The sequence below is a fragment of the Drosophila mauritiana genome, chromosome 3R (genome assembly GCF_004382145.1).
Source record: "Drosophila mauritiana strain mau12 chromosome 3R, ASM438214v1, whole genome shotgun sequence".
Lineage (NCBI taxonomy): Eukaryota > Metazoa > Arthropoda > Insecta > Diptera > Drosophilidae > Drosophila > Drosophila mauritiana.
Window position 1 is genome coordinate 18584209 of NC_046670.1, and position 15151 is coordinate 18599359.

Here is a 15151-nt window from a genome sequence, read left to right on the forward strand (position 1 = left end):
TCAGGTGATTTATATCAGTTTAAATATAAATCGTAGTTTTAATTAGCCCAAAAATGAACTTGCACTCTTATACTCCTATGGCTTAAGATGGCTTATGTATGCGCTTGTGAATATAGATCAGTATGCATTTGTTGATTGACATTAGTGCTGAATTTCTAACATCTGTCCATCTAAAAAAGAAATCTGTTTAATTTGATAATGAACCAAAATGTTGACACTCACTTTTGGAAAGAAATTACCCTGCTCTCGAAATGTGATTGATCAAGTGCGTTTGTTTAATCTGAAGATACAGATCCAGATGCAGTGCCAATTCCATCTAATCGAAGATCTCTCGAAAGCGACGGCTTATTTTCCTATCCATGGTTTTCGGTATCCGTATCCTTTGCACCATAGATTGCTTGGCAGATTGTTTGTGTTGTTCAGTCGGTGACACCAGCACCAATGTTTCTTGTTTGTTTTCCTTTTCTGTGTTTTGGTTTTGTTTTTGTTTTTTTTTTTTGGTTGTTCTGTGGTTCGTCGCTCGTGTTTGGTGTTCGCACCGTTGGTTGATCTGATTTTGGTTACAGGTTTCTTATTTTGGCAGCCGCTCGTTGTCTTCTGGGTCTCGGGTTGGATTTGTATCTTTATCTCAAATTATGTATCTGTAACTATCAACAGCGCTATCTTATGACCACAGGTATTTACATACATAAACTGCTGCTTAGGTAGTCAGCCCAGGGGCTTTGACAAACGGTTTATTTTAGCCATAAGCTCGGCCAGATCTGTTTAGATTCATATCGCGGCAATATGAACTTATGAAATGCCTCTCGCCCAGCGATCACAAAAAAATATATTCAAAAATATTCATGTGGAATTAAGTCGGCCTGGGAAACTTTCAAGCTACCAGCTGTCTTTCTCGAACACTTTGTAAGCACTTCCCCGCTGGAAAGCCACGAATCAGCATCCTTTTTGCCAGTTCACAGGTGCAGCCCCACTTTTAACCCTTTGCGCCAAAAACGATTCATTTTAATGCGAAAATCAATGCGGGGGCAGTAAACAGTATTAAGTCCTTAACTGAAATCTTTTTTGACCACAAAAAGACGAAGCAGTTGAAGTCAGTATGTCAGTCAACATGGATCGATATTGATATTTATGATCTCATTAATAATATTTTAAAACATTGTATTCCTTATTTATTGATATTTTAAACCATAAGAATATGCTAATTTTATATACTTATTTATGTAAGGTAACTATCCAAAACTTGTAGGCAGAACAACAATAAAAAATCTAAAATGATTCAAGTTGCAAAAATTCAACACTTGAAAGTACGAGTTATGGAAGTTGGACTGTGGTAAAAACGGGCTCACGTATTTGAGACTTCCTTCTTGTTCGCTAGTTTGTGTGAGTTGTGTGCATTTGTGCGAGCTGTTTATGCGTAGCAGATGTACAATACAAGGGCGGCCCCAAAGAAGCCAACTTGCCGCGAAAATATATGAGCTCCATATTAATAATTTGCATCTAGATACGAGCAAACTATCTTTCGCAGTTCGCATAGTTCGTGTACTTCTCTTAATTTCCAGCTGCTAATTTATGCAAATTTGGCTCTAGTCCTAGTGCCATCCCACTCGCACACGCACAAGACGGCTGGCAGCAGGCGTATATAACTCAAAAATCGCCAGACAAATCTGCACACATGTTAAGGCCCATAAATAAAGCACATAATCGCAAACGGAACGATCGATGATTGTTGTCACTGCTTGACAGCGGGCGTGGGAAAGGGACGGGGATAGGGAGTACGAGTGGCAGCCAGAGTGAGAGGGGGATGGGTATGGGAGGGAGCTGAGAGCGCAGCGAACAGACAAGCAAAACGCTGGATTGTTTGGCTATGTGTGTGCGTCAAGTGCAGAGAGGCGTGCCGCTGAGAGATTATTGAACGATGCACTCGAGCGGAGCAAACAAAAACAGGAACAACAAAAATAGCGGACTGCAGTCCGCCACAACAACAACAACCGGTTACCTGCCCTGCACACACAAAAAAACACGCCCCTCTCGCGTTCGGTGAGAGAAAGTGTGACAGGCATATTGCTAGGCCAAGCAACGCTGTATAGCTGCCTCCCTCTCACCCGCAGCGAGCACTGCTTGACAGCGCGACCATCTTGTATGTGCCAGCACACTAGCGCACGCAACTCACACATACACGCACACACGTAGGCTGGGCCTCACGCAAACGGGTTTCTGCGGTGCGCTGCGCATGTATTGGTAGTGCGAGAGCAAGCAGCGCCAGTCTTTCCTGTTTTACGCTCGTGTACGTTCAGTTCGATTTCAACTGTTGACGTGTTTGCAAGCGTGTTATCGGCGTGCGTCCGCTCGTTTCGTTCGTATTTTGCTATCGATTCTCGTCTCGCCGCGACAACAACAAAGAAAGCTCGAAAAACGCGTCGGCAAAAATACACAGAAAGCGATCAAAGTGTACCAAATATTAACAACAAATTAAATTATTGTAAAAAAAACCCAGTAAAAACAAGCAGAGTGATTGAAACAGTGTGCTTAAAATGTAAGATCAAAAATTTGTGATATCAGTGATCATTCAAAAACAAATTGAGATCTATGATAATCAAAAGTTTTTAACGCTAGCCGCGCGCAAAATTCATTATCCTTATCGAGCGATCAGCCTTTGCAACCAATCGTATAAATATAATAAAAAATTGCTGACACACGCATACCAAAAATCTGGCACTTGCGCTTATCAATTTATTGCTATCAACTAAAGCGCGCGGTAGAGGAAAACAAAAATACAAGAAGACATTTAATGAAAAGTGTCTGCTTCTCATTTTTTTCATTTTTTTGTCGTATTTTTTCACTTCATTATCGCTGCTTCTGCTGCCGATAGATAGATAAATTGATTGAGTTTTCAAGTCAAAAGGCCCTGGTTATTTGCTTTTCTTCCACCTTCGGGAGGTAACAAATTATGTTGCCTTATCGCCGTTCTTTTCGTAGCACAATTGTCAATTGAGCGATAGGCATCTGGGCACCTTAAAGATACAGTCCACCGAAAAAACTCGGGTCCAACTTGGCTTGTATTATTAATAATTTCTCGAAGCCAAAAGCAAACAATGAAGGCAAATAGAAAACAAAAAATACAGAACTCCCGTTGATAATAATCGTTTGGAAAAGAAATCAACGAGTGCAATGCACACAGCTCGCTATACAAACATATATGCTATCTATTGCTGATAAGCCCAAAATTCCCCAAAAATTCGGCTACCTGTCTAAATCAATATAGAAGTGTTGTCGTTGTCTCTGCGATATGACTCTTTCGCCTGTCTGCAAGAAACCCCCGACAGATGCCAGTTAGCAATTGAAGCTCTTCGATAAACCTCTAAATCGCGTCTAATTGGGCCCACACACAGAAGTCTTGAAAAGATCTGGGAATACAAAGACACCTGCTTTTCGGGCGCCCTCTTTTGACAGCCCGCAGATCCGAAATCCCCAGGATCTATTGTTCTTCGGTGTGTAAACATTGTGACAATGCAATTGTTGGGACTACATGTTTATTAGGTCCCCTGGGCGGGATCTTGGTCATCAATCAATCCGATGAATGCGAAAATACTATACTATACTATACTATACGGTTGCCTTTTCGTAGTTTTAGCCACCTTATTTCCCACACTGCACTACACAGAACGTGGAATTCAAAAGTCCAATCGTAAATCAACTCGTGGTTATCCTGTATAACTGTACCGCAACCATAAAGCCATAAAAACAATTGAACAAAAAATGTAAAGCTCGCGATAAGGGAGAGTGAGTGATAACGCCGGCTACCGTTAAAATCTTATCAACAGCAGACACCCAACTTCAGTTGCTAAAGTTGTTCAACATTTTCTTGACTTTCACAGATAGAGAAAGAGAGTTGTTGAGTTGAGTGTTCTTTGTATATGAAAAATGCATAGCTATCACTAAACGAAGAGCTAAATAAAAAGCGAAGACCACCCGACCGCAGAGGGATACAGAACCGCCCGATTCCTGCCCCCCGGTAGAACAGAAAAACATTCAAGATTATACTCGAAATGGATATGACCTCAACAGCGGAGGCTGCCGCTCGCAGCTGGTACGATAGTCCGCGTTTAGGCGGCGGCGGCTCCTCGGGCGGCGGCAATGGGGGCGGCGTCTCGCCCCAAACGAACGGCCTTGGCAGCGCCGGTAGCAGCCTGGCCCACAGCCACCACAGCCTCTCCAGCGGCGCCAGCTCGGCGGGCAGCAGCGTGGGCGTGGGCGCTGCCCTCGGCGGCGGCGGCGGATCCGGACTGGACACCAGCGACATGAGCGCCTTCTACGCGCTGGAAAGCAACGGACACCACCGGCGCTACTATCCCAGCTATCATCAGCACAGTAAGTGTAAAACTTCAAAAACTTAGTTGACAGGCTTTGGGATGGGAAATTCATTGGGGCAGCTGGACGGTTCAGTTGGAATCTGTTAACAAACGGAATTCCATTCCACCCTCTTAAAAGTAATCGTGATCACATACGAAGGAAATAGAGCATTTCGAACATCGAAGCTGGAATGCCAATTTAAATGAGCTGATTACACTGTAAAATTTATACTACACATCCGCTACCACTCCAAACTACGAAAATGAGACGTTATTGGTGTCATGAATTCAAGCTGTAAATACTCTCCATAAGAAAATGCAATATTCAGATATTGGCTATTATTTTCCTTTAACCAATCCGTTTCTTATAATACTTCGCAATTAATATCAATGTCATATGTAAAATCTATTTATTTCTTCCTGACTCACACATAAAAATGATTTTTTAAGAAGAAACCAACTGAACTGTTAAGAAATCAATGAAAGTTTTCCAAATATATATTTTAACAATAGTTGGGGGAAATGCCGCAGACCTTAACCACCATTTCGATTTATGCTGTGTTTAAGTAATTTCTTCCATTTTTTTGGTTTCGTTACCCCTTGGACATTTGTTCTAATGTCATTTCTAATGCGTTTTTAATGAATGTATTTTGGCGGGGGTGTGTCCCTCTGATAGTTCCCGCTCTGGTTGGTATTTTACGGAGTGCGTGCATTACCACCCACCACGAGTGGCCCACCGCCCACAAATCGATTGCTTCGCGCCTTTTTTGTGTTGTCGAGTGAGCGTTTCCTGTGGGCCGCCATCGAAATGGCTCGATGGAAATCGCCGTTGTCCTGCAGCTAGATTGTATCCTTGGAACATGAAATTAGGCGTCCAGATAAGGACTCAAAAAATTGGTGGGAGGCAAAAAACAATGGAACTAGAAAAATGCCACTGGAGGCATTAGAACATAGATCACAGACTGATATTAAAAAGTATTTACAATTTATGTGCCTCCCCCCAATTCTTAAAATTTAACATAACAAAACGAAAGTTTTAAAAATTGGTCATCTTTTCCCCCGCATTCTTTATAACTCTATTAGGGTGTACCATTTAAAGTTTCTGCGCGGCAACTGAGAATATAAACTCTAACTTTTCTCCTAATTGCCTGAAATTTGTTCCTCGGCCCAAAAGAAAATGATCTGCGCTCATTAGGGCCCCGAAAAACTAAGAAGACGACATTATTATTATTATATTTCTTTTTTTACCAAAGCTCAGGTGTCTGTCTGTGTGTGTGAAGTTCACACGCCTCCAAAAAAAAATTCCAGTTCCGCTAAGTTAATTTTCAATTTGAGCCACCGTTGGCTCTGCTTTCTGTTTTCAGTGTTCGGCGCTCAGTTTTCAGTTTTCTGGGCTGCGGCGACGACTGTGACTGTGCTGTCACTTTTGACAGTTGATGCCCCAAACCATTTTCACTTGGCACTTAGCCTGGCCCAAGCCCATTGTTGTTGCAGCTTTCGGGCTTTGGTTTTATATATATTTTGGATTTTTTTGTGGTTTTTTTTTATTTCGGTTTTATTGCGCTTTGCATTTTGACAGTTCCACGTAAACGCAGCGAACACCCAAACGTGACATGCATCAATGCGGCATGGTCGCTGAATTTATTTCCTGCTCTTGGAGTGTGCAAAATTTTAATTTAAAATCCCGTGTGCAGTCGGTAGTATTGCCCCTGGAATGTCTGGCTAAGTGAGGCTGTGCAACTGCAAAGTGATCAATCAGATCGGTTGAAGGAGCTGAACGATGATTCGATCCAAACCGAACCGACCCGATCCGATCCGATGCGATGCGATGCGATCCTTTTGCATTTATGTTTAATTCATGTTATTCATATGCCGACTTTATTGATGCTTGATTTGATCCATCCAGCGATCCCCCAGTTGCCGCTGTAATTCATTCATGCACTCCGCGTCTGTGGGATTGTGGGATTCTGGGATTGCGGATTGCGGATTGGGGATTCAAATCGCTTGACAGACAGTTTGTCTGGGGAGTGGAGTGGCATGCTCGCATCCATAACGAACGGGCACCTGTGGCGAGCGTTGATTTTAAAATTCATTAGTCTGCATATGTCACATCTCAGGGGCGGCTGAAGACGGGGGGGCCAAGGGGTCGAAGCCGCACCGAAAGCCCCCTTGTCAGTCGGCCAATTTAGTTGTCAATTATGAGGGGCTGGAACTTTACTGGCTGTCATTAGTGGCAAATTAAGCAACTAGGGCGGCGCATTAGTTTTTTGGCTTAAACGCTGAGGCCAATGCAGTTTTAATGGCCCAAAACAACACACACACTTAAGAGCTCACATGCTCGTGAGTCGGAAATTTTTATGATAGCCCAAGCCATAAAAACCAACGACAACAAATGTGAAATTTAAATTTCAAAAGCAAACATGCCGAAAATTTTGGCAATAACTTTTGTCTTGTGACTCCAGTGTGTGTATGTGGTTTTGTGTTTATCTGCGCTTTTGTTTTATTTTTCTACATTTTTTCATCTTGACTCGCTTTTTTCACAAACATTTGCGATGATAAATATATACACACACACACAAACTCTTGTTTTGGTAGCTCTTTTTCGTTTTGGTATTTCACTATTTGTCTTAGCCATGATTATACACTGGGGACAAAGCGGTATTTGGGTGATGCAAATAAAGAAGGAATTTGCTATATAATTTAAATATTAAATACTGTGAGCAGTCATTAAGATAATCAGCTTTCGATTAGAACTTAAACACCAGCTGTGAAATACATTGTTATTTTGGATAAATTATGAGCTATTTTCCTAATTCTAAACGTGAAGACTTTAATTTTGAAGACATTTCACCGAATTTATGAGGTTTCAATTAGGCCATTAAAATAACTACTCGAAATTAGAGCATCCACAGTTCGTTGCGTAATTTTTGCTATCTCTTATATGTCTCGTAAATCCGACGGCTGTTAAAGCTCGAGCATAAAATTTATTTTTAATTACCCCAGTCGAGCGTTTGAATATTTTTGCCTGCAATTCGAACTGCCCGAATATATAGCCATTGCACTCGCACTGAGTGAGTGAGGGATATAGGTATATAGATGCCCCGATAGAGATAGCGATATCTGCGGTCCAAGTTTTTGACAATATTTGTGTGTGTCGTGCATTTTCATTTGTTGTTGGCAACTTTTTTGGCTTATCGGCCGGGCAAAATCGGGCAAATGAAAAGTTTTTGCTGGCCGCCCGTTTGTTGGGGCTTCTGTTCATAATTTTTAGCTTTAGCTTTGGCTTCGGATTCAGATTCAGATTCAGTATTCAGGTTCAACGTCAGCTCGAAAGTTCCCACAGCCACTTAACGCAAATGTCACGCACAGTGGGCTGCCGTTACAAAGGATATCAAATGCGATGCGGGCCCATTGAGTCCGACTTCTGTTCCGTTCCTTTCCTTTCCTTGCCTGCAGTTCAGTTGAAAAGCCCCACTCGACGCAGCTCAGCTCGAAACTAGCCTGGCTAGGCTGGCTACCAGGTGTTGCACTTGAAGCGCTGTCCACTCATAAATTTTCATGTGGCCAGGCCCGAAAGCGCACAAAACAGAGTTTTCCAAGAAATTGCCATGGCTTTGGCCTGGGCTTTTGGTGGGGCTGGGCCGTAATAGTTGTTGTAATTTACCGACCAAGCACACGGCTTATGGGTTATATAGCGAATATAGCTAGGCATATAGCGATATGGCGATATAGCGTGCCTGGACAGAATCTCGGCGGCAAATCTTAATCCCGGTGCGCAGGTTTTCAGCGAATTGTGTGCGAGTGGATGGCCTATAAAAGTGAGTTATGGTATTGCAATTGAACAGCTGGGCCACCGCTGCGTATGATTGATGTGCACTTTTTGGGTGGCTCACTGGGGCAGCCCTTCTTCTCGACATTTAATTCGCCTTGATTAAAGTGTCTTGCCAAATCATGCCACATTAATTATGACCCAAATTCCTGGAAGCATTCCTCCTTGTCCAGTGCAGCCAGTACAAGTGGTACATCGTACGATCCATTGAGCGGCAAAGTTGAATTGCTGTTTTGTGTTATACATATTGCTCGTTGCATTGACAGTGGCCGGTCATTCATTCCACCGCACATGTTGCTGCTGCTGCTGATGCTGATTCTGCTGCTACTACTGCTGCTGGCGCGATGTTTTAATTAGTCGTGGCACAGCGAACTGTCTTTGCTTAATTAAATGACATAATTATAAGAATGTGCCGGGGGGGAGAACGGCGGAGCCCAGCCTACGCCAAAATGCCACATGCAACACGTGATGTTGCTGTCGTTGACATTGCCTTGCGATGCTTCAATTAATTTGCACTGCACCAACAGTTCTTGCTGTTGCTGTGGATGTTGCTCTTGGCTGCTTTGCATGCCGCAGAGCCAAAGGTGCCGCCACAATGTGCATTGTCCGCTGCAGCAGCAACGGCAGCAACTGCAGCAGCAGCAGCATTCCCATTGGCAACACGTTTCGCATTCTAATTTGACGTTCGCCGGACTGCGGCTAGTTTGCCTAGTGTGAACAGCTGTCCTTCAATCACTATCAATGTCGCCTGATGTTGCAATGTTGCCGTTGCCGTGTTGCTGCTGCATCAATCTGGCCAAGATGGCGACTGCCAGTTGTCTCCTTTAAAGCTCGCCGCCTGCTTCTGGCGAACTGGGCCGGAAGTCTTGGCTGCCGAGAATCCAGGGCCTGTCATTTGTCAGCCGCGATTTCCAGGAACGCGACACATATACATATATAGACACATATAAATATAACGATGAATACGAATATGGTTTTGTATGCCTTCTGATGTGGCATCATCAATAAGACGGCTACCGGGCCTCGTTATTAATTTGTTAAATCAAAAAACAGCTCCACTGCGATTTATATCAGGAGGCGAGACAAAAGCTTACGCACGGCAGCAACATGTTGCTGTTGCTGCTGTTGTTGTGATTTGTCTAACACAGCGAGCGGTCAGTTGGCCATACAAAGAGTCCCGGACAGCGGCATTCATTAATTTTGCAGCACCAGCAGCAACAGGAGTCGCAGATGCAACAGCATCAGCAACGGCAGCAACATGTTGCCTGTTTGGGGCTTTTCGAGCACCCTCGGCACGATTTGTGAATGCAATTACAATATTGAATATTAGCGCATTGTTGCTGCCCCCGCTGTCAATGCAGCAGCAGCAGCAGTAGGAGCAACTGCTGCAACGACGGCGGCAACATTTGTGTGCTGCTGCTGATAAATTGTGGCTAATACATTTGTGCAGCCGTGTTTGGCTTGTGGTCCCATTGCAGTGTCAAGTTTACAAATGACTTTGCGACATTTGCCTGTGCCGATCTTTAGCGCTGATCTCGCCGGGATAAGCAAATCAAACTCGAACTGGCATTCTGGTCGTATTAATCAGACAGAGTCATTGTACTCCCCGGCAAATTGCTTCCTAGAAAGGCAAGGTTTACCTATCGAAATAGAACAATCTTACCGAGAACTCCGATATCGGACCACCTGTAATGGGCTCTAACAAATGACGTCGCTCTAATTAACATTTGTCAATGTTTGCCCTGTTCGCAGAGCAGTCGAAATTTGTGCGGCAAACCAGTTTCAGAGAATCGAAAAATAAACCATAAGAGCAATAATGTGAAAAAAAACAAAACAACTGATTCCCTTGGCCGGATCACAGAAATATGTGTCGCAAGAGACGCCGCCAAAAATTTGTTGGCAATGCGCGTGCAGCATTCAAGATCCGAAGGAGCAACATCACGATTCTCGATTCGTTTGCAGCCTTTTTTGGGGGGCCCGAAAACTGTTTAGCATAATTTTTAGCCGGGGCATCCTCTCATCGCCATCGCCATCATCTTTTGTTGGCGGCGCGTGTGTTTAATAAAATATTTTATTAATATGCGAATATGCCAGCAGTAGTGGACACAACAGCAGCAGCAGCAGCGGCAGCAACTTGGATACAAGAGTCCCAGACTCGAGGTCGCATCAATTGAATTTCTCGAGCTTGCGAGACTTATGAATTTATGCAACGTTTTGCCCGCTTCAGTTGCGCTTTTTTCACTTTTCTGACCCATTGTCTTTGTGTGGCTCGCTGGCTTTGGCTCACTGGCCCTTTGTTGTGATAAATGTCAACGCGTTCTTATTTATGACATGTGAAGCAGCGCCCGCCGGTGGTCCAATCCCAGCAGCAGCAGCAGAAGCAGCAAAAATCACCGGAAAAAAGTTGGAGCCAACGGCAAACAGCAAAAGCAACTTGTCAGCGAAGAACTGCAAAACACTTCGCGCAATCACTTCAAACGCTGCCTTTGAGTGACCAAATTTGGTTTTGTCATATAAAAACTTGTCAATTTTAATGATTTCGCTGACGCTTCGAACTGTCATAAGTGCGCCCGCAGGCATTTCTGGACAGGATTCGCGCATCCTTTTTGGCTATGTGTAAATGGGGTGTTCGCTCATTAGCCCAAAGTCGGCGAAAAAGCGAAACTGTCAAGCGGTTTGACTGACTGGCTGACAGGCTGCCATTGCATTTGCATAAGTTGCAGTTGGAGTTGAAGTTGAAATTAAAGTTAAAGTTGGCATTGCGTGGCCAGGATTCCAGTTCAATGCACGCGCCTTTTTGTGCCGCTGCAGCCGCATTATTAGCATTTTTGTATATTTTTTTTATTATTTCTGTCGCTCACCCACCACCAGCAACTGCAAATGGCCACAAAAATGGCGCACTTCAGACCCAGCCCAACTTGCAACTCCCATTGCCGCGCTTGTTGTTGTCAACGTGTTTTCCCATTTCCCTGCCTTTATTTTGTTGTACTTTTTTTTTGTGGCAACCACATTGTGGCACGTATGCAAAAGCTGGGCCAGGCCACGTAATTCACACGTTGGCCCAAACAAGCTGGTTAACTGGTTAGCTCATTGTTTTTCCTCTTTGGTACTCCTTTTTTTTATTTTGGAGAGAAATTCCCGTCCCATCGCAGCAGCTCGGGCCTGGTAATACGTCAATTATAAAGCAATTAATAAGGCAGAGAATTCCTCAAAAACAAAAAAGATGTGTAATAAAAAACATATATTTTGCAGGGCGGTGCGTTGTGCAACGGCATAACTTACAAGTCGCTGCTGCTGCTCCAGCTACTTGAGTTATTAAACGCATTATCATAAATACAATTGACAACTTATGACTAATGATAAGCTGGCATGCAACGCTGATCCGGGGGCTGCAAATAAAGTGTTAATAATATAGATGGCAGCGGCGGTGCAGTTTGCGCTTAATAATGCAGCCTGCCTCTGTCAGTCACTCACTCACTCACTGGGCCATTCCGTCAGTCAGTCCGTCAGTCCGTCAGTCTATCAGGCAGTCAGCCAGTCCTGCGGGCAATCTCGCAGTCAGTCAGTCGGAGTCACGCAACTGCAGAAAGCAAAGAAATAATTAAAACAAACAAGCGCGCAAAATGCTAAGCAGTCGAGAGACCCAAGTTTCAGCTTCAATTTCGAGCTTCAACTTCGGCTACTGTTGGAGGTGCACTGGAAAAACAGAATGGTTACCTTACTGGCAAGAAAATTTCAAACAGCTTTGTTAGTCCTAAGCTCGCTCATAAAACGTATTTTCACACTTTAAATAATGATTACTTGGTGAGATCAGTTTTCTTTAAGTAGCATGGTCCGCAGATACCATTTCTTTTTCCTGTGCACATCTATAACTATCAAGGTGTCTTCGAGCAGCCAAAACTGACCTACCTGCCGAGCTCTCGATCTCGCTGGCGGTGGTGGCTGAAACTGGAATCCGTTATAGTTTATGGCCCGTTGTTGGTTGTTGGTTGCTGCTTAGTTGTTGCTGCCACCGCTGCATGCTTAAACAATTTCCAATTTTGGAGCAGGTGTAACAGCGCCGCCGAGAGACACTTGACCGCATTTTGGAGCCACGCGCCTACAACAGCAACATCAAATCGCCCGTTGAGCAGGTGAAAAGAAAAGTCCTTGTTTCTCGAGGGTAGCTCTGGCTATAAATTAAGCCACCGCCTGCAGACATTGTGCCATCGAGGGGTCACGCAGGAGGGCTCCTTCTGAGCGGCAGGATTGCCTCGTCCTGGCCGTTCGCATGATTGATTGTTCCTGGTCCTTGCTGGCAGGAAGCAGCTGAATCAGCTGAATCGTCAGAATCGTAAGAATAATCGAGTGAAATCCACTGACAAGTCACACAAGTTGCTCGGCAAACGGTTAAAGAGTCTCGTTTCACTCATTTGCGGATTTGATTTCCATCGATTGATAAGAACGCCCAGCATCTCGCACCCCTAATCCAATCCCATCCCAACCAATCCTTTTCTGCCGGCATTGGTGTGAATTTAATTTACCAAAGAGACAGAGAACGGAAAATCCTTTTTTGGCCTTATCTAGATGGGCCGGCAGCACCACCACCCTGCTCTGCTTTGTTGTCCTTTCACATTGAAATTTAAATGATGCGATGGCCGAAATGATAACTTGGGCGGCAGCTGATGCATTTTACTAATTGAAGCCATTTCATCTCTCTGGTTTTCTCTTCGGGTTTCTGGTCTTCAGGCTTCACCTGTTTGGCTGTCATCTTCAAATGTCCAACACGTCCGGCTAAGTGCACACGAACCAGCCTACGTATTATATATATATATATCCGATATATGTATCTGTACACTCAGATACATTAATTATGTCATTCACGTCGTCGTCAAGCGTCAGCTTCGATTGCAATTAAAAGGCGCTTTAAGCCGGGGATTTCGGTTTCGGAATACGGTTTTCGGATCTGGCTTAGATGGACAGGCGCTGAGAGCGTTGAGCGCTGTCAAACGCTTTTAAAACGCCATAGAAATGTCCAAGAGAGAGGGAGTGAGAGAGGAGAACGGGCCAAAAGAGAGCGGCGGCTTTTAAGGCTTTGATCTGTCAGTTTGAAGAAATCAAGCGCAGGCCAAAAGCTTCAAAATGTTGTTTTTTAACCGCTTTTGTGGCTCTTGCTGTTTTTGTTGCTGTGTAGAACGTGTCAGCCTGTTTTTTGTTTTTTTTTTTTATTTTGCCTGGAGACGACCAAGGGCAGCGTTTTCCACCAGCACGAGCTTTGCATACCGCCAGGGCAACAACAACAATAACATTGGCAGCAAAAAAATGTCGTTCTTTTTGTTTCAAGTTTGCAACTTTAATTGCTGTGTACTCAGCTTGATTTATTAGCGAATTGTTTTATACGACTAACAGCAACAGTAAACACAAAAAAGAAGAGTAAGAAACGAGTAATCTGTGAGTCATATATACTCGTATATATAACTTGGGATTAACATTAACAGCCCGCTGATATCGCCAACACCATCGGCTGGCAAATTGAAAGTTTCGCCATGCCAATTAAAGTGCGCATCGGACATTGATTTGGCAACGGGCTGAAAGATGCAACCATCCTCCGACTATATAATTTGGCATGACCAATGGTATTATTTCCCCCGATCTTGGCAAATTACATACAAGCGATTTGAACCGAATCGATCCGATGACGACTTCATATATGGGGGATCTTTGTGTCGTTGGTGCAAAAGTGTGAACTGGGCACAGCAGATCGGGAAAAGCAATAACCACATTTGATTGAGGCATTGCACTGGGAAAAGTCTGGCCAAGATGCCAAACATGTTGCGGTCGTTCCGCTGGTGATGCGTCTGCTTCTGATGCTGCTGCTTCTGCTAATTTCTATAATCAGACACACGTACATATAATATCGCCACTAAAGCACTGTTATTAGGATAATCAAATGGATATTATCGCAGCCAGCGATCCGGCCAAAGCAGCGATCCATCGATCGGGTTTGGTTATGTTTGCCATCCACCGATCACTAAATACCCTGCCTTGAGGTGGCAGCTACCACTTTGCGGGATAATTCCAGACATAGAGTTGCATAATAACTGGGTCTAAGCAACTAATTATGCTGATCTTGATCTTTGATTGCAATACGGAAAATGCAATGATCAAATCACTTAGTTATGATTTTTTGATGTTAGAGCATTGCCTATTCTTCAAACCCATTGTTATTTAAAGTTTCCCTCACGCTGTTCCTTTCGACTCTCGTCTTGATTTGGCCTAATCCATCTTGGCGTACAATGAACTGACCTACTGTTGGCCAACCAGCCTGGACCGCTGATGTTGCTGCCGTAGATGTTTCTGCCGCTGCTGCGGCTGCTGCATAATCAAAAATAATTTCACATACAAACAAGCCCCGAGGGCCAGCGACTTGCGACTCTTTGGGGAGCTGCAGCCAATATTAATGATAATAATAAGAATAAGTGCGCCCCAAACAATTGCAACGTGCCTGCCCCCTTTGGTGTTGCCCCATGCCTCCCCCCTCCACCCGTGCAAACTACAAAAAACACTCGCTGCGAGGATATGGGGATCTGTCGGATCCGTCGATCCCAAGCGATCGGTTGGACGACTGGGATCGGATCGGATCGGATCGATGGAGTAACCGGCAGCATTGGCGCACATAAATCTCACTTGGTGTCTGCTAAATTATACACTGCCAGACATTTAGGCTACACTTTTAGCCCGGCCAAAAGCCGAGGTGAGCCGGCCCGAGCCGTTGATCGATCTTTTTAGCTCTGGGACAAAAGTTTAACGCGATTGTTTATGATACAAATTAAACAATTTATGACAATGCAGAAGTCCCAGTCGCAGTTGCAGTCGCAGCCCCGCATCACCCTTTGCCCCACCATTTTGGCCAGCTCTTTGGTCTTGGCCATATGCAAAGTTGGCCCGAAGGCCGCGAGCAATGAATGGTGCTTCCTTGGCTGAGCGTTGC

The 15151-nt window shown here is 44.3% G+C and overlaps 1 protein-coding gene across 2 annotated transcripts in view; it reads left to right on the plus strand.

The window, feature by feature from the left end:
- Window positions 1-2307: 2307 nt before the first annotated feature.
- Window positions 2308-15151, plus strand: part of LOC117144825 (GATA-binding factor C) — a 33630-nt gene continuing 20786 nt past the window's right edge. For both annotated transcript variants that reach the window (XM_033310209.1, XM_033310210.1), the window contains exons 1-2: window positions 2308-2536; window positions 3879-4371. In XM_033310209.1, the coding sequence (XP_033166100.1) occupies window positions 4050-4371 (322 nt within the window). In that variant the 5' untranslated portion in view covers window positions 2308-2536; window positions 3879-4049. The remainder of the gene's footprint in view (window positions 2537-3878; window positions 4372-15151) is intronic.